Source organism: Malaclemys terrapin, chromosome 11 (genome assembly GCF_027887155.1).
Source record: "Malaclemys terrapin pileata isolate rMalTer1 chromosome 11, rMalTer1.hap1, whole genome shotgun sequence".
NCBI lineage: Eukaryota > Metazoa > Chordata > Testudines > Emydidae > Malaclemys > Malaclemys terrapin.
Window position 1 is genome coordinate 48,955,566 of NC_071515.1, and position 18,900 is coordinate 48,974,465.

The following is an 18,900-nucleotide window of genomic DNA, read 5'->3' on the forward strand; positions in this document are numbered from 1 at the left end:
TATCATCCTTTACCAAAAAAGGTATGAGCCCAATCTGTGTATTCGCCCCTTCCCTCAAGCCAGCTTAATACAAATTACTTTAACACTCTATATAAATGCACTAAAAACTAATATGGAACAGAAAAAATTATATGCATTGCACAAAAAATTTCTCTCTCCTCTCCCTGAATTGGTCTGTACTTTGCTACACTTACGACTGTAGCTTTAAAATCATTCTCTCCAAGCTAAATTTAAATTAGCTAGTCTGAATTACAATAACCAAATTTGGAGTTTTAGTTTCCTTTGTATAATTTTATTTGTTGGCTCTCCCCTCTATTTCTGATGTAACAACATGCAGCTTCCCTGGTGAATATCGAGGCAAAGCAATCATTCAAGCTCTTAAAAATATTATTCAGTCACTACAGCCCACTCATCTCCTTTAGTAACCCACTGTCTCCTAACTTTCTTTTTATATTAATAGACTTTCCTGTAATTTATTACTGCACCATATACTCTACTACTAGTTAACATGCCTTAAATTTGTGTAATTATTAAACATTTTCACATATCATAAAGTTTTGATTACCTTTGTATGCATCCAAGTAATTCAGTCCTATAGTATTTTTATCTAATGGGAGTAATGGCACATACTACCTTCACACACAATGTTCATTTTCCTTATGATTTACACACTCACTAAGTATTCTTAAAGATCAGATATCCTACCAAAGTTTACAAAGTTAGATAGAGGCCTTTAGATGTTTGATCACAAAAAATACATAAGCTAACTTCAGAAAAATAACTCTCTCTCTGCACCTACCTTCCCCACTCCAGATGCCACTGTAACTTAACTCTGTGCCTTCCATTACCTTATACCACTTATTCATCGTCTTTCTACGAGTATGCAAGTATAAGATTCTGATATAAGCAATATTTTTATATGTACTTTGTATCTGAATTTTCATTTAATATTCTGTAAGTATTGGGACAAGGAGTCCATATGCTACTCCTGTTACTAGCTCCTTCTCAAACATCTGATCATCTTGCACAATCCCAGGTGCAGTGTAGATTTACCCTAAAGAACATGTATGAGAAATTTCAAGAGAAAGGCAGCAGCTTTTTCTTTTTCTTTTTGAGGTTGTTGATGGGAATCCAAAAATAAATAAAATCACATTGATTTATAACAGAAAGCTACAATCTCACCTATGGAGTCACTATCATGGCTCCATAATTACTGGCTTTACTACATGCCCAATTTCTCACAAATATTTCATTTCACCGACTAGCAAATCCCCCCCTCACAAAAGTACTATGCTTCCTCCTGAATTTAGATAGCTTCTCAAGCTCTACCACTTTAAACTCCTCTCCATTCCTAAATCATTAAAAGCAATTTGTAAATAACTGATTTTACTTTGGAAAGAAGGCATATGCTGAATATCCCTCTTAGTCTTGCTATTGGTGGCAACAGAGCACTTAACACAATCAAATATCTTTAGAATTGAAGGTTCAGGGGCACCCCATCTATCCTGTATTTTAAAAGCGACGTCCCTATTTTTCCCCCATGCCCAGTACCCAAATAAGCAGCATTGGATTAGATAAAAATATGTTTTCAAGCAATGATCAAACGATCATACAACTTTTGTAAGTCTTCTATACTAGTGTGGCTGGCCCACTACATTTTTATACTGTTTTTGTTTAAATAGAAAAACTATAGCCAGAACTCATACAGAAGCAATGGAAAGTTTGACATCAGAAGACTCTCCCGCTCTCACTCCCTTCATTTCAACAGTTTGAGAGATTTCCCAAGTCTAAAAATACCAGCAGAAGTGAGCAAGTAACAGAACTACTTTAAGTACTATACGGTCATAAGAAATATCAAAGCTTTGTAACACATTTCAGTAAAGCTTTAAAATGTCACATAAGATAATGAGGCACAGCCATAGAACTCCAAAGCATTTGGGCAAAATCCTAGCCTCACTGAAGTCAGTGACAACTCCAATTGACTTCAACAGGACCAGCATTTCATTCCTTATGTGTAGACAGTTTCCCATCTTCAAGTGAGTTTCCCCTACTTCGATATGTCTTTCACACAGCAAGAGGGAAGAGAAAAACTTTTTAAAATTAAAAAAAAATCCATAACTGGCCAAGGCAGCCAGGGGTAGTTGTAGTACCTGAAATTCACTTTTTGAAATTGATTAGACGTCAAGTTGCCATAATCTTTTTATATATGATAGATAAACAGAGGACCTGTTTCTAGAGCTGTCAATCTCACATCTTTCAAGAACAAATGGGTTACTCATAAAAAGTTTTCATTTAAAAAAAATGCACCACATGATCTGATGAGCTATAGCCTTTATAGATCATTTAATGAACAAAAACTGCTACAGACATGCAGGGGGGAAAAAAAAAAGCTTCACACACTAAAAGTCAGAAATATCTAATACACTTCTATAACTGAATGACAGGCTGCATTCTGCCAAAACCAAAACAAACCATGCTGTAAAATGGGTATTAGTAACTAAGAAAAAATGACCTCTTACGAAACTACAAATAAACACATTCGTACAGTCAAATATTTACATTTTGCAGATGTTTCTCAAAATCAGATACTAAGACTGATACTTACACAGACAATAAAATTACATCCCATGCTGAAATTCTGTGTTTTTGTTCACTCAACAACTTAACTGCATTAACCTTGCCTATGAGCTATGCCACCTTCCCAACACTTCACTGACACATGAAAGCTATGCCTCAATTCAATAGCAGATTTCTGACTTCAGACTTAGGGTATGTCTACACTACGAAATTAGTTCGAATTTATAGAAGCCGGTTTTATTGAAATCGGTTGTATACAGCCGATTGTGTATGTCCACACAATAAAATGCTCTAGGTGCTCTAGTCGGCAGACCGCGTCCACAGTACGAGGCTAGCGTCGACTTCCGGAGCATTGCACTATGGGTAGCTATCCCACAGCTATCCCACAGTTCCCGCAGTCTCCGCCGCCCCTTGGAATTCTGGGTTGAGATCCCAATGCCCGGATGATGCAAAACAGTGTCGCGGGCGGTTCTGGGTACATGTCGTCAGGCCCCTCCCTCCCCCGTCACAGCAACGGCAGACAATAGATTCGCGCCTTTTTATCTGGGTTACCTGGGTTACCTGTGCAGACAACATGGAGCCCGCTCAGCACAGCTGAGCTCACCGTCACCATATATCCTCTTGGTGCCGGCAGACGTGGGACTGCATTGCTACACAGCAGCAGCTGCTAACTGCCTTTTGGCGGTAGACGGTGCAGTAGACTGGTAGCCTTCATCGGCGATCTGGGTGCTGGCAGCCGTGGGGCTTGCCTTTTGGCAGTAAATGGTGTATTATGACTGTTAGCCGGCCTATTACAAGTCGGGTCATCGCACATTAGCAGAGTCTTCCCTGAGCAGCAGCTCGTGCAATAGGCCTGAAGACCATCGTCATACACCGCCCCGTATTTGCTGCCAAGCACCCAGAAAGATGCCGAGGGCTATCAGTCACGCTGCACCGTCGTCTTAAGATGTAAAAAATAGATTTTCTCTGTATTCATTTGCTTCCCCCTCCCTCCGTCAAATCAACGGCCTGCTAAACCCAGGGTTTTCAGTTTAATCTTTGGGGGGGACCAGTCTGTGACAGTTGTTTGTGTCTCTCCCTGATGCACAGCCACCGTTCTTTATTTTAATTCCCTGTGCCTGTACGCCATGTCGTCACTCGGCCCCCCTCCCTCCTTCCCCTAGGCCGTCAGATACTACGTTTGCGCCACAGCTCGAGCCGCGAAGCGGTTCACGCCTTTTCTTCGAATTCTGGGTTGAGATCCCAATGCCCGGATGATGCAAAACAGTGTCGCGGGCGGTTCTGGGTACATGTCGTCAGGCCCCTCCCTCCCCCGTCACAGCAACGGCAGACAATAGATTCGCGCCTTTTTACCTGGGTTACCTGGGTTACCTGTGCAGACAACATGGAGCCCGCTCAGCACAGCTGAGCTCACCGTCACCATATGTCCTCTGGGTGCCGGCAGACGTGGGACTGCATTGCTACACAGCAGCAGCTGCTAACTGCCTTTTGGCAGTAGACGGTGTAGCATGAGTGATAGCCGTGGGGCTGGCAGCCGTAGGGCTGCATTGCACCAGCCCCTTCCAGGCGATGGTATATTATGACTGGTACCCGTCGTCGTCGTACTGGAGTGGCTGTCAATCATGGCCACCTGGGCAGACATGCTACTGTCTCGATGATGACGGTTACCAGTCATAATGTACTATTTTCTGCCAATTGCCCAATATTGTCTGCTAAGCACCCAGAAGAGGCCGAGGGCGATGCTGGGTGCTGGCGGACGTGGGGCTGGCAGACATGGGGCTGCATTGCTACACAGCAGCAGCCCCTTGCCTTTTGGCAGATGATGGTATATTATGATTGGTACCCATCATCATCGTACTGGTATGGCTGTCACTCATGCTGCAGCGTCGGCTGCCACCTTAAGATGTAAAAAATAGATTTATTCTGTGTTCATTTGCTTCCCCTTCCTCCGTGAAATCAACGGCCTGCTAAGCCCAGGGTTTCCAGTTTAATCTTTGGGGGGACCATTCTGTGTGACAGTTGTTTGTGTTTCTCCCTGTTCCTGTACCTGTACGCCATGTCGTCACTTGGCCCTCCCTCCCTCCCTCCCTCCCTCCCGCCCTCCTTCTCCTGGTCCATCAGATACTACTTTCGCGCCTTTTTTCTGACCAGGCGCCATAGCTAGCACTGGGATCATGGAGCCCGCTCAGATCACCGCGGCAATTATGAGCACTATGAACACCACGCGCATTGTCCTGGAGTATATGCAGAGCCAGAACATGCCAAGGCGAAACCCGGACCAGGCGAGGAGGCGATTGCAGCACGGCGACGAGAGTGATGAGGAAATTGACATGGCCATAGACCTCTCACAAGGCACAGGCCCCAGCAATGTGGAAATCATGGTGTCACTGGGGCAGGTTGATACCGTGGAACGCCGATTCTGGGCCCGGGAAACAAGCACAGACTGGTGGGATCGCATCGTGCTGCAGGTATGGGACGATTCCCAGTGGCTGCGAAACTTTCGCATGCGTAAGGCCACTTTCATGGAACTTTGTGACTTGCTTTCCCCTGCCCTGAAGCGCCAGAATACCAAGATGAGAGCAGCCCTCACAGTTGAGAAGCGAGTGGCGATAGCCCTGTGGAAGCTTGCAACGCCAGACAGCTACCGGTCAGTCGGGAATCAATTTGGAGTGGGCAAATCTACGGTGGGGGCTGCTGTGATCCAATTTGCCAGGGCAATGAAAGACCTGGTGATAGCAAGGGTAGTGACTCTGGGCAACGTGCAGTCAATAGTGGATGGTTTTGCTGAAATGGGATTCCCAAACTGTGGCGGGGCCATAGACGGAACCCATATCCCTATCTTGTCACCGGAGCACCAAGCCACCGACTACGTAAACCGCAAGGGGTACTTTTCAATGCTGCTGCAAGCCCTGGTGGATCACAAGGGACGTTTCACCAACATCAACGTGGGATGGCCGGGAAAGGTACATGATGCTCGCGTCTTCAGGAACTCTGCTCTGTTTCGAAAGCTGGAGGAAGGGACTTTCTTCCCGGACCAGAAAGTGACCATTGGGGATGTTGAAATGCCTATCGTGATCCTTGGGGACCCAGCCTACCCCTTAATGCCATGGCTCATGAAGCCGTACACAGGCAGCCTGGACAGGAGTCAGGACCTGTTCAACTACAGGCTGAGCAAGTGCCGAATGGTGGTGGAATGTGCATTTGGACGTTTAAAAGCGCGCTGGCGCAGCTTACTGACTCGCTCAGACCTCAGCGAAAAGAATATCCCTATTGTTATTGCTGCTTGCTGTGCGCTCCACAATATCTGTGAGAGTAAGGGGGAGACCTTTATGGCGGGGTGGGAGGTTGAGGCAACTCGCCTGGCCGCTGATTACGCGCAGCCAGACACCAGGGCGGTTAGAGGAGCACAGCAGGGCGCGGTGCGCATCAGAGAAGCTTTGAAAACGAGTTTTGTGACTGGCCAGGCTACTGTGTGAAACTTCTGTTTGTTTCTCCTTGATGAACCCTCCAACCCCCCCCCCCCGACCCGGTTCACTCTACTTCCCTGTAAACCAACCACCCCACCCCACCCTCCCCTCCCCCTTGCAGAGGCAATAAAGTCATTGTTTTTTCACATTCATGCATTCTTTATTAGTTCCTTACAGAGGTAGGGGGATAATTGCCAAGGTAGCCTGGGATGGGTGGGGGAGGAGGGATGGAAAAGGACACACTGCATTTTAAAACTTTAACTCTTATTGAAGGCCAGCCTTCTGATGCTTTGGCGATCATCTGGGGTGGAGTGACTGGGTGGACGGAGGCCCCCCCACCGTGTTCTTGGGCGTCTGGGTGTGGAGGCTATGGAACTTGGGGAGGAGGGCTGTTGGTTACACAGGGGCTGTAGCGGCGGTCTCTGCTCCTGCTGCCTTTCCTGCAACTCAACCATACGCTCGAGCATATCACTTTGATGCTCCAGCAGACGGAGCATTGCCTCTTGCCGTCTGTCTGCAAGCTGACGCCACCTATCGTCTTCAGCCCGCCACTTGCTCTGTTCTTCCCGCGATTCAGCCCGCCACCTCTCCTCTCGTTCATATTGGGCTTTTCTCATCTCCGTCATTGACTGCCTCCACGCATTCTGCTGTGCTCTATCAGCCTGGGCGGACATCTGCAGCTCCGTGAACATCTCGTCCCTCGTCTTACGTTTTCTCTTTCTAATGTTCACGAGCCTCTGCGAAGGAGAAACATTTGCAGCTGGTGGAGGAGAAGGGAGAGGTGGTTAAAAAAGACACATTTTAGGGAACAATGGGTACACTCTTTCATTACAAGGTCGCATATTTCGGCTTGCAGGCAGCCATCGTAGGCCACAGTGTTTTGGCTTTTTTAACCTTCTTAACATGCGGGAAAGGTTGCAAACAGCAGCGCATTTCCCATATCAAGGATGAATTGGGTTGTCCATTTAAAATGGGGTTTCAATGTAAAAGGAGGGGGCTGCGGTTTCCCGGTTAACATGCGGCACAAACACAAGTAAACCACCCCCCCACACACACACACACACGATTCTCTGGGATGATCACTTCACCCCTCCCCCCCACCGCGTGGTTAACAGCGGGGAACATTTCTGGTCAGAAGAGCAGGAACGGGCGCCTCTGAATGTCCCCCTTAATAAAATCACCCCATTTCAACCAGGAGAGCTTTCTGGAGATGTCCCTGGAGGATTTCCGCTCCATCCCCATACACGTTAACAGACTTGCTTGCTTTTTTTTTTGTAATGTTTACAAATATTTACAAAGTTACACTCACCAGAGGTCTCCTGTGTGCCCTGAGGGTCTTGGGTGAGTTCGGGGGTTACTGGTTCCAGGTCCAGGGTCACAAACATATCCTGGCTGTTGGGGAAACCGGTTTCTCCGCTTCCTTGCTGCTGTGAGCTACCTACAGTACCTCCATCGTCATCTTCCTCGTTCCCCGAACCGTCTTCCCTGTGTGTTTCTCCAGTGAGAGAGTCATAGCACACGGTTGGGGTAGTGGTGGCTGCACCCCCTAGGATCGCATGCAGCTCCGCGTAGTAGCGGCAAGTTTGCGGCTCTGCCCCGGACCTTCCGTTTGCTTCTCTGGCTTTGTGGTAGGCTTGCCTTAGCTCCTTAATTTTCACGCGGCACTGCTGTGTGTCCCTGTTATGGCCTCGGTCCTTCATGGCCTTGGAGATCTTTTCTAATACTTTTCCATTTCTTTTACTGCTACGGAGTTCAGCTATCACTGCTTCATCTCCCCATATGGCGAGCAGATCTCGTACCTCCCGTTCGGTCCATGCTGGAGCTCTTTTGCGATCCTGGGAGGACTCCATGACGGTTACCTGTGCTGATGAGCTCTGCGTGGTCACCTGTGCTCTCCACGCTGGGCAAACAGGAAATGAAATTCAAACCTTCGCGGGTCTTTTCCTGTCTACCTGGTCAGTGCATCTGAGTTGAGAGCGCTGTCCAGAGCGGTCACAATGAAGCACTGTGGGATAGCTCCCGGAGGCCAATAACATCGAATTCCGTCCACACTACCCCAATTCCGACCCGCAAAGGCCGGTTTTATCGCTAATCCCCTCGTCGGAGGTGGTGTAAAGAAACCGGTTTAAAGGGCCCTTTAATTCGAAAGAAAGGGCCTCGTTGTGTGGACGTGTCCAGGCTTAATTCGGTTTAACGCTGCTAAAGTCGACCTAAACCCGTAGTGTAGACCAGGCCTTAGAAAGACAGAGGCTTCCAATATACCACTACAGCTACTGAGAAGGAGAATTAGACCCTGATGCGGTATTAAAATACAATGAGAGGGAAAAGATGAGGAATCCTGAGAAAAACCTGCCTCTCACTCTCATGTTAGCTAGAAGAAAGCACTGCAACAGTACTTTTGCCACCAGCCTGGTTTTAGATTTGGTTTTCCAGATTTTATATATTTCTTTTATCTACCAGTAACCCAGTTTTCTACTTTGCTGCTATTTTACCCTATTGCTGACTACCCACTTTGGTGTGTGTCCACAAGGATTGCCACCATGAACATGATGAATATCTCCTTGTCATCAATGTCCACAATTTCTCAGGCACTCTCAGTCCCATCCTCTGCTCAACCCCTATCAACATACAGCCAGCCCCCCAACCTGAAGCAAATCCTCACCAGCAACCACACACCATACAACATAAACACTAACCCAGGAACCTATCCTTGCAACAAAGCCCGATGCTAACTCTGTCCACATATCTATTCAAGTGACACCATCATAGGACCTAATTACATCAACCACACCATCAGGGCTCATTCACCTGCACATCTACCAATGTGATATATGCCATCATGTGCCAGCAATGCCCCTCTGCCATATACATTGGCCAAACCGGACAGTCTCTACGCAAAAGAATAAATGGACACAATTCTGACATCAGGAATCATAACATTCAAAAACCAGTGGGAGAACACTTCAATCTCTCTAACCACTCAGTGACTGACGTGAAGGTGGCAATTTTGCAACAAAAAAAACTTCAAAAACAGACTCCAAAGAGAGACTGCTGAACTTGAATTAATATGCAAATTAGATACAATTAACTTAGGTTTGAACAGAGACTGGGAATGGTTGGGTCATTACACTAACTGAATCTATTTCCTCATGTTCAAATATGTTAAAATATGCTCACATCTTCTATGGGTCTCTCGATTATCACTTCAAAAGGTTTTTTTCTCTGTCCTGCTGATGATAGTTCATCTCAATTGACTGGCCTCTTACAGTTGATATGGCTACTCCCTCCTTTTCATGTTCTCTGTATGTATAAATATCTTCTTTCTGTGTGTTCCATTCTATGCATCCGATGAAGAAGGCTGTAGCCCACGAAAGCTTATGCTCAAATAAATTCGTTAGTCTCTAAGGTGCCACAAGTACTCCTGTTCTTTCTATCAACATACAAAAACCCATCACTTGTGTGTAGCAGAGGGAGCAATATAGTAACATGTTGGTTCACGTGAATGGGATATAGGGCAGACCTGTAGTGCTAGTCTTCATCCAGAGAAAAAGGGCTGCTAGTCATATAAAACACAAGGACCCCATGCTCTTTTCTTGCCATCTTCCTATTTGGTTTCCTAACTAGAAGTCACCTATCACTGCAGAAAGGCCTGCTCAGAATTTCCCCCCTCCTTTTGCAGGCAGCATTAAACAACAGCAACTCTTTTTTCGATAGCCTTCAATAAGATATAATTTCAATGTGCTAACAGCTGACCAGAGGCAGCATCACCAGCACTGGTGGATCTTTGGTGTGATGCTTCCAGGATCCACAGTTTAGGGAGCAAGAATTGAAATACCAAGTTGTATGAAGACATTTCAAATAAGATGGCTGAGCATGAAATCCATTGAATGGAACCTCAGTGCCAGGAAAAAAATGAGAGGAATTAAGATGCTCTAACTGGAAGGTCAAGTAGTATAACTCCCAGTGTAGTAATATTCTGAGAACATGTCTATACTATTATTAGATAAATCTCTTGGCAGTGCCCCAACTATGGACCCTGATTTCACACTGCGGAGTGGGGATGAGGGGTTGCAAGCCACTTATGATGGTTCTATGCTGTTGCATGAAGCCACTAGCTCATTTCTGTAGGTTCAAATTTTGATCCTCTCTTATGGAATGATGCAGGGGAATTTTTCATTCAACAGAAACTCCAGTCAGCCAGGTTTCTGGACAAGGCTAACTCCTCCTCTCATCCCTGTAGCTCATTAGTCCCCTCCAGTCATTAATCTGCTCATCAGTTGACAAAAAAATTTCCATGGCATAGATGGATGGAGCTATTCTCTTTACCAGTCTGGGATCTTCAGCATGTTCACATCAGCCTACTCTAACCTAAAATCACATTAAAACCATTTCAGAACTGTTCCGCTTCTCCGCTACGCTCCCACCAAAAGCCCTTTCCAGATCTGGAAACTGTGTCAGTCTGCCATATAAAAGTTACAATACTGGGTGAGAGAGAGAGAGAGAGAGAGAGAGAGAGAGAGAGATCACTTGCCATTTTCTTGTTGAGAAGGAGGAGCAGGCTGCAAATGGTGAAATGTAAGAATGAAATGGAATGGAAAGAAAAGTGAGATAGAAGTTGTATTTCTGCTTTGCAATGAAGCAGAAAGTAAAGGGAGAAACTTTCTCTGAGGAACACAAAAACAGTCTTATTGCTTTCCAACGTCCTCAAATACAAAGGGAGGGAAGGCTTCATCTGAGAGGGTCATTAAGGGTGAACCAGAGGCTGCTGGATCTTCACAGGAAGTAGAAAAGGAGTGAGGACGACCTGTTGTAGGACACACAAAGGAGTTTAACACCTGGTCAGATTGGGAAATGGGGGGACAAGAGAAGGAACAGAAAAATTCTTATTGATAATTTCCTTTCCACTAGCAGCACCTCCCACAAGTCTTGACATCAGGGCTGCTCTCTACAGCTCTTGGAGGCTATCACAGTTTTGGAGCTGCACGGGCTGGCCCCATCCTCTCAGCTTCTGATTGCTATGGAGTTAAGTCAACACAAGGCAGCTTACATCGACCTAACTCTCTAAGCATCCACATTAAAATGTTAAGTATCAGAGGGGTAGCCGTGTTAGTCTGGATCTGTAAAAAGCAACAGAGAGTCCTGCGGCACCTTTAAGACTAACAGAAGTATTGGAGCATAAGCTTTCGTGAGTGAATACCCACTTCGTCAGACGCATGCAAGGACACATGCGTCTGACGAAGTGGCTATTCACTCACGAAAGCTTATGCTCCAATACTTCTGTTAGTCTTAAAGGTGCCACAGGACTCTCCATTAAATGTTGTAATTCGCCCGCTATACTGACTTACAGTAACTCCTCACTTAACGTTGTAGTTCCTGAAAAATGTGACTTTAAGTGAAACAATGTTAAGTGAATCCAATTTCCCCATAAGAATTAATGTAAATAGGGGGGTTAGGTTCCAGGGCAGCTTCCCCTACTCTGCAAGCACCAGGGGCGGGGGGCTTAACCCTCAGCCTGCCCACTTCACCCCTTCCCCCAAACCCCCACCCTTGACCCACCTCTTCTCGACCCACCACCTTCTCTCCCTTTACTTCGCACGCGGCGTCCTAGCTCCTCCCCACTCCCTCCCCTCCCTTCTAAACGCCAGAAGCTAGCTGATTGCTGCATCTGGGATGCAGGGGAGGGAGGGGGAGCCTGTGCGCAGAGTCCTTGCTCTTCCCCCACTCCCTCCTGCCCAGGGCAATCAGCTGGCTTGCAGCATTTAGGAGGCAGGAGGAGGAGCAAGGAGTTGGCGCAGGCTCCTCCTCCCTCCCCCCTGCCTCCTGCCCGGGGCAATCAGCTGGCTTGCAGTGTTCGGGAGGCAGGGGGAGCCTGCGCACCGAGTCCTCACTCCTCCCCCCTCCCTCCAAAATGCCACAAGCCAGCTGACTGCCGTGGACAGGAGGCGGGGGAAGGCGCTGATCCGCGGGGTCTGCCAGCGGGTGGGAGGGGCGCGTAGGGAGGCTGCCAGCTGTGGAGAAAGCAGGCAGCAAAACAACGTAAGAGTGTAGCATTGCACAACTTTAAATGAGTATGTTCCCTAATTGATCAGCAACATAACAATGAAACAACGTTAAGCAGGACGAATTTAAGTGAGGAGTTACTGTAATAACTCCACCTCCACAAGTGTCAGCATAGACACTGCATTACTTATGTCCACTTTAGTGGCCTCCAGGAGGTGTCCCATAATACCCCACCATGACCGCTCTGTACTCCGCTGCCTGGCGGCCAGGTACAGGTACATGCCCCTCCCCTTTTAAAGCCCCATTAATTTTTGAAATTCCATTTTCTGTTTGCTCACCATGGAGCGCTCACCTTGCAACTGCCCAGCTGACCATGCTGGCTCCATGCTGCAGACACACTCCTGCCTGGAGTACACAGGAGGTTGTGTATCTCCTGAGTCTGTGGGGAGAAGAGGCTGTGCAGGCACAGCTTTGATAGAGCAATAGAAACATAAATATCTATGAGCAGATTGCTCGGGGGACAGGGGCTACAAGAGGGACCCACAGCAGTGCTGTGTGAAAGCGAAGAACCTGGGGCACGCGTACCAGAAGGCAAGGGAGGCTAACAGTTGCTCTGGTGGAGAGTCACAGACATGCTGCTTTTACTAAGAGCTGCATGCCATCCTTGGCAGAGACACCACCACCACCGACAAGAGCCCTGTGGATACTCTGGGGGAGCTGGAGTCACAGGCCCCTGGAGTGAACTGTGAGGAGGGGCTGTTGTTCAAGGAAACGGTAGAGAGGAGTATGGGGAACAGCGAGCCAGGACCTATTTTGACTCTATATATACACAGAGCAGTCGAGCCAGTCCCTCCAGACCAGCAGGGGCGAGCCTGATGCAGGGGAAGGAACCTCTGGTAAGTATACAGTTTGCTTTGATATTGCAGGGACACGTGTTCATTTGCTCTTTTTTTATCATGCTAGAAGTGGCCCTGGCTTGGGGCTGCACTTCGCAGTGGGGGGGCTGATCCCCATGCTGCAGGCCTGGTGGGAAGGAGAGGACAAGGACGGGCTGCGCAGCTGTTTCCCAGGGAGGAGCTACGTGCAGCTGCTGGAGGTAAGAGACAGGCTGCACCAAATGCCTGAGGGGTGGGTGGAGTGAGTGCAGGGGGCTAAAGCCATGAGGGAGTGCAGGGGCTAGGGGAGGAGGGGCTGCTGGAGGGGTTACGGGAACCCCCCTCCAACTCCTCCTTTCCCAGCTCCCCTATCCCCTCTGGCAGTGTCCTCTTTTGGGGAACCTGAAACACAGTAACCGTACGCAGAGCAGAAGCCCCGAGCCCTGGTGACCCTGAGTCCCACTCCACCCTCCCTGGCTGGGCCCTGGAGTTTTTATAGCATGTTGGGGGGGGGGGGGGGAGCTCAGAAAGAAAAAGGTTGAGAATCCCTGTGTTAAACAGCCCAGACAAAGTTATTTACCCTTGTTATTTGCCTGAAGCCTTATCTATCTGGCTAAAGTTACTTAATTTCTTTTTTAAAATGCTTTCAAGATCGATGAGATATAAAATATAATTTACACATCTAGGTGTCAAAATATGGAGTCTCGACACCTGATTAAGATACACATTTGAAAATTAGGCTGTTAACAATTTCTCTTTTAAACTGCTAAGTCTTTTATTCCTCTTAATGCAAGCTCACACTGGCCAAACTCATACTATAATTACATAAAAGGCAGGCTTCTGCACATTCTGAGATGACAATTTGACCAAAATAATCAAGACTCTAGCATGGAAAGCCATGACTGAAAAAGATTTGGGGGTCATAGTGGATAATCACCTTAACGTGAGCTCCGTAATGCTGTGGCCAGAAGACTGTATGCAATCCTTGGATTCATAAACAGAGGAATCTTAAATAGGAGTAGAGAGGTTATTTTACCTCTGTATTTAACTCTAGTACGACTGCTGCTGGAATACTGTCTCCAGCTCTGGTGCCCACAATTCAAGAAGGATCTGATAAACTGGAGAGGGTTCAGAGAAGAGCCAAGAGAATGACTAAAGGATTATAAAACATGCCTTATGGTGACAGACTCAAAGAGCTCCATCTATTTAACGTAAAGAGGTTAAGGCAAGACTTGATTACAGTTTATAAGTATCTACATGGGGAACAATTAAATATTTGATTAAATATGATGGGCTCTTCAATCTGAGAAAGGTATAACACAACCCAATGGCTGGAAATTGAAGCTACACAAATTAAAACTGTAAATAAGGCGTAAATTTTTCATAGTGACTGTAAGTAACCATTGAAACAATTTATCAGGTGTCATAATGGATTGTACATCATGGGCAGCTTTTAAATCAAGATTGGATGTTTTTTCTAAAAGGAATGCTCTAGGAAATATTTTGGGGGAGCTCTATAGTCTGTGTTATACAAGAGGTCCAACTAGATTATAACAATAGTCCCTTCTGCCCTTGGAATCTGTGACAGCATTCTGAGAATTCTGCTACAGCACCTTGGTAACTCTGCTAGATGACTATTCTAGACAGTCTTGCTTTCAACTCTTTCTCCCCCACCCTATTTTTAACAGTTTCCAAAGTGGTTTAGTGCAACAGAACCCATCTGTACATGATAAACCACAGAGGCCACAGAGACTTCTAAAGAAATGTAGAATCCATTTTCCATCTACAGATCTAGGAAGATACATATAACAGCCCAGTAAAGCAAAAATAAACAGAGCAAAAGAGAAATTATGAGACTCTAGATTTAAAAATGTTAAAAAAAAAACAAACAAAAAAACAAACACACACCACATCTTTGCTGCATCTCAGAATGACATTACTTTATCTACAGACAAGACAAACAGCGCACATGATTGTCTGCAGTATCATAAAAAGGGATGTTTTCATATATATATAAATTAGGGCTGTCAATTAATCGCAGATAACTCACACAATTAACTCAAAAAAAGGAATCACAACTAATCGCAGTTTTGATCGCACTGTTAAACAAGAGAATACCTATTGACATTTATTAAATATTTTGGATGTTTTTCTACATTTTCAAATATATTGATTTCAATTACAACACAGAATACAAAGTGTACAGTGCTCACTTTATATTATTTTATGACACTCTACATTACATATTTGCACTCTAAAAATGATAAACAAAAGAAACAGTATTTTTCAATTCACCTCATACGAGTACCACAGTGCAATCTCTTTATCATGAAAGTGCAACTTACAAATACAGATTTATTTTGTTACATAACTGCACTCAAAAACAAAACAATTTCAAACTTGAGAGCCTACAAGTCCACTCAGTCCCATTTCTTGTTCAATTACTAAGAGAAACAAGCTTGTTTACATTTATAGGAGATAATGCTGCCCACTTCTTATTTACGTCACCTGAAAGCGAGAACAAATGTTAACATGGCACTTTTGTAGCCAGCATTACGTGCCAGATATGCTAAACATTCGTATGCCCCTTCATGCTTTGGCCACCATTCTAGAGGAACATGCTTTCATGCTGATGATACTTACTAAAAAATAATACATTAATTAAAATTGTATGTCTCCTGCTCGGTATTTTACCCGCATTCTGCCATATATTTCACGTTATAGCAGTCTGGATGATGACCCAGCACATGTTGTTTGTTTTAAGAACACTTTCACTGCAGATTTGACAAAACGCAAGGTACCAGTGTGAGATTTCTAAAGATAGCTACAGCACTCAACCCAAGGTTTAAGAATCTGAAATGCCTTACAAAATCTGAGAGCAATGGGGTGTAGAGCATGCTTTCTGAAGTCTTAAAAGAGCAACACTCCGATGCGGAAACTACAGAACCCGAACCACCAGAAAATAAAATCAACCTTCTGCTGGAGGCATTTCCTGAGATGATGAAAATGAACATGCATTGGTCTGCACTGCTTGTGGATCGTTATCAAGCAGAATCCATGATCAGCATGGATGCCTGTCCAATGGAATGGTGAATGAAACATGAAGGGACATACGAATCTTTAGTGCATCTGGCACGTAAATATCTTGTGACGCTGGCTACAACAGTGCCATGTGAACGACTGTTCTCACTTTAGGCCAATGCTCAACCCACTGAGCTATCCCTCCCCCCTAATTGTACTTGTATTAAGTGAATTGAAAAATTCTATATCTTTTATTTTTACAGTGCAAATATTTAGAATAAAAAATAAATATAAAGTGAGCACTGTACACTAGGTATTCTGTGTTATAATTTAAATCAATATATTTCAAAATGTGAAAAACATCAAAAAGTATTTCTATATATGGTATTCTGTTATTAAAGCGCAATTAATCACAATTAATTTGTTTAATTGCTTGAGAGCCCTAATAGAAATCACTACCTTGTACATCTACTGTAGTCAGTTTGACAGCTTATTAGTCCTTCTGCCAATCTAGTACAGGAAACGTAGCTGTAGTCCAAGATGCCGCGCAATACATGTAGAGGCTGTTCTTCTAAAATCTTCCTTCATATCCTGAAAAGCCTTGTGATACCAAATCAAGACAAATCACTGGGTAGAAGAGGGTTCCCGATTAGTAGATATAGAAGATTAAAGGAAAAATTGCAGTAGATTTTTCTTTGATCCTGATCAATTTAACTTAGACAGATGACAGAAAACAATATGCAAGAACTACTGCAAGTAAAGGAAAAACCATAAGACAAAAACAAGAGAAATGCTTTCACTTGTATAAAGTGCAACACTAAGAAAAAGGCACATTAGCTAACTTCAAATGTACCAAACACATCCTTCCCGTGTAGCTCTGTCAATTTCAGGACACTTTACTAGAATAATTCATGTCTAGTCCTCTAAAATTTGAGGTTCCCTTCATTCTGATTTTCATGCTTCCTAAACAGGACTTTAAAATAAACCTAAACTGATTTTTTGCATAAAAAACTGTCAACCTCCTCCTGGCATTGGCAATCTATAAAACCAGGATGCTGGACAGGGAGGTGCTGGACAGGGATGGTACTCTGCAATTGTGGGACCTATTTCTGTTCCTCCTTTCAATCACACATGCAGTCAGAGTTCCTCTGGGCCACATCTGCTGGCTGCTTAGATACCTTTGAGGAGCAGTGGACTCTGTCCAGGGTTCTCCGCTCTGTGTCCCCCTCTGGTTCCCTGCTTATGGCTCTATGACCTCACTCCTGTCCCTGTTTTGTTATTAATTGTCCCCCAAAATCATATGGGCCCTGGGTTCAGTTGCTCCTCCCCTTAGGCTGGGGGAGGAGTCTTCAGACATGGGACTCCTGGAACTCCATAGGTGAGTCTGGATCTAAACAAACAGCAAGCCAGATGACCACAGTTGCCATGGTAGGTCCCCGAAGGAGAAAAAAAATCTTTGAAATATTGTAGTATTACCCCATTGAAGACTTTTAAATGGTACCACAACTCTAAACTGAATCTGCAGAGGAAGGAAATGCAGGTTATGGAACACTAGCATGTTATAGTCCCTTCAGCTTCACCTCCTTAGACAGGTTGCTGCAGTCTAGCCTAAGAGTTGCAGAAACCCACCATGGGGTCGTGATAAAATTCTGGAAGTACTGTGGCCAGAGCCTCACGTGAAAGGAATCTGGAGATGGAAGGTGGCTTTTTTGTGATCATTGCTATTTGATTTTTCATGATCAGTGATGAATCTGGTAAGGCTACACAGCACCTCAATTACTGTCAAGCATATGCCCTCGACTGAGGCTAAAACGATGATGGCTGCAAGCGCCTCAAAGCATTTACATATTTCATTTAGCACCATTTCAATCTTTCCTAGATTTGAGTTTCTGTTCTTCATCTAGGCTCCCAGTTCCCATGATTATCTTCAATTTCTTCCTGTGACTGTTCACAATTATCTGCCTCCAGTCTATCTTCCACTCTAGTCATCTTTGAGATTCTTCAGCCGGCACCAATCTACTCCATAACCTGATCTTGGAGTTGGCCTATTTCCCAAGCAGTCATAGGATAGCCTTTCTTTATTCTTTAAGCAGCAAGCCTGCTGTTGCACTTGCTGGAACCCAGTGTAGAAGCATGCTAACTAAAAGTGCCAATATGGAATTACATTGGCCCTTGTCAAGCGTCACAAAAAGTCTATTGCATAAGCTCTTTCTACTTCCCATTCCTAGAAACAAAACATCATATACATTTTTTGTTAAATACTTAAGTTGATTTTAAATTTGGCTTTCAAATATATATCTTGGCTCTCATAATTCAAACATACTGATTCAAATATTCTTAGACACCTGATTAGGATAAGATTCACACACACCCTACCCTGCCTCCAATAATTGGGACTGTAAGACGGCAACTACAAAAGTCATCAAGGCAAAACTGTTCACATTCATTCAGGTTCTTATGATTAATATAGAAGCATACAACCAAATTTTAGAATTTACATTAGAAATGGAATATGGATAGAACTATTACCTTCACAGAACGCAATTGCTTAAATGGATCTATTAGCAACAGATGCTAAAAAGGGAAAATTGCAACTCTTAACTGGCCATAAAACCAGGGAGTAAGAGGCAATGCAATGCTCAAACACACGGGCTAGATCCTCCACCAGAGTACATAAGCAAATAAGCACAGTTCCACTGAAATCAAAAGTTTGTAAAGTGTTTTAAAAAAAAAAAAGAAAAAAAAAAAAAAAAAAAATCACACATTTAGAAAGTGAACAACAGATGTTTTTTCAAAAAAAAATCATCATCATCCTTTGAGGAGATGCACAGAGACATTAACCTGGCATTTCCTGGTTTTTTAATATTTGAATTTGTAGTTACACATTCTAGAAGGGTATGGGAAGCAATGGGTACTGTTGTGCAACCAAGGGCTTTAATTCCACTTTAACAAAGCTTTTT

The 18,900-nt window shown here is 44.7% G+C and overlaps 1 protein-coding gene across 5 annotated transcripts in view; it reads right to left on the reverse strand.

The window, feature by feature from the left end:
- Positions 1–18,900, reverse strand: part of TANC1 (tetratricopeptide repeat, ankyrin repeat and coiled-coil containing 1) — a 227,856-nt gene that overhangs the window by 192,938 nt on the left and 16,018 nt on the right. Inside the window, exon 2 of one of the 5 annotated variants that reach the window (XM_054043628.1) lies at positions 796–807. The exons of the other annotated variants lie outside the window; for them this stretch is intronic. Coding sequence (XP_053899603.1) covers positions 796–807 — 12 coding nt within the window. The remainder of the gene's footprint in view (positions 1–795; positions 808–18,900) is intronic. 5 annotated transcript variants of the gene reach the window in all.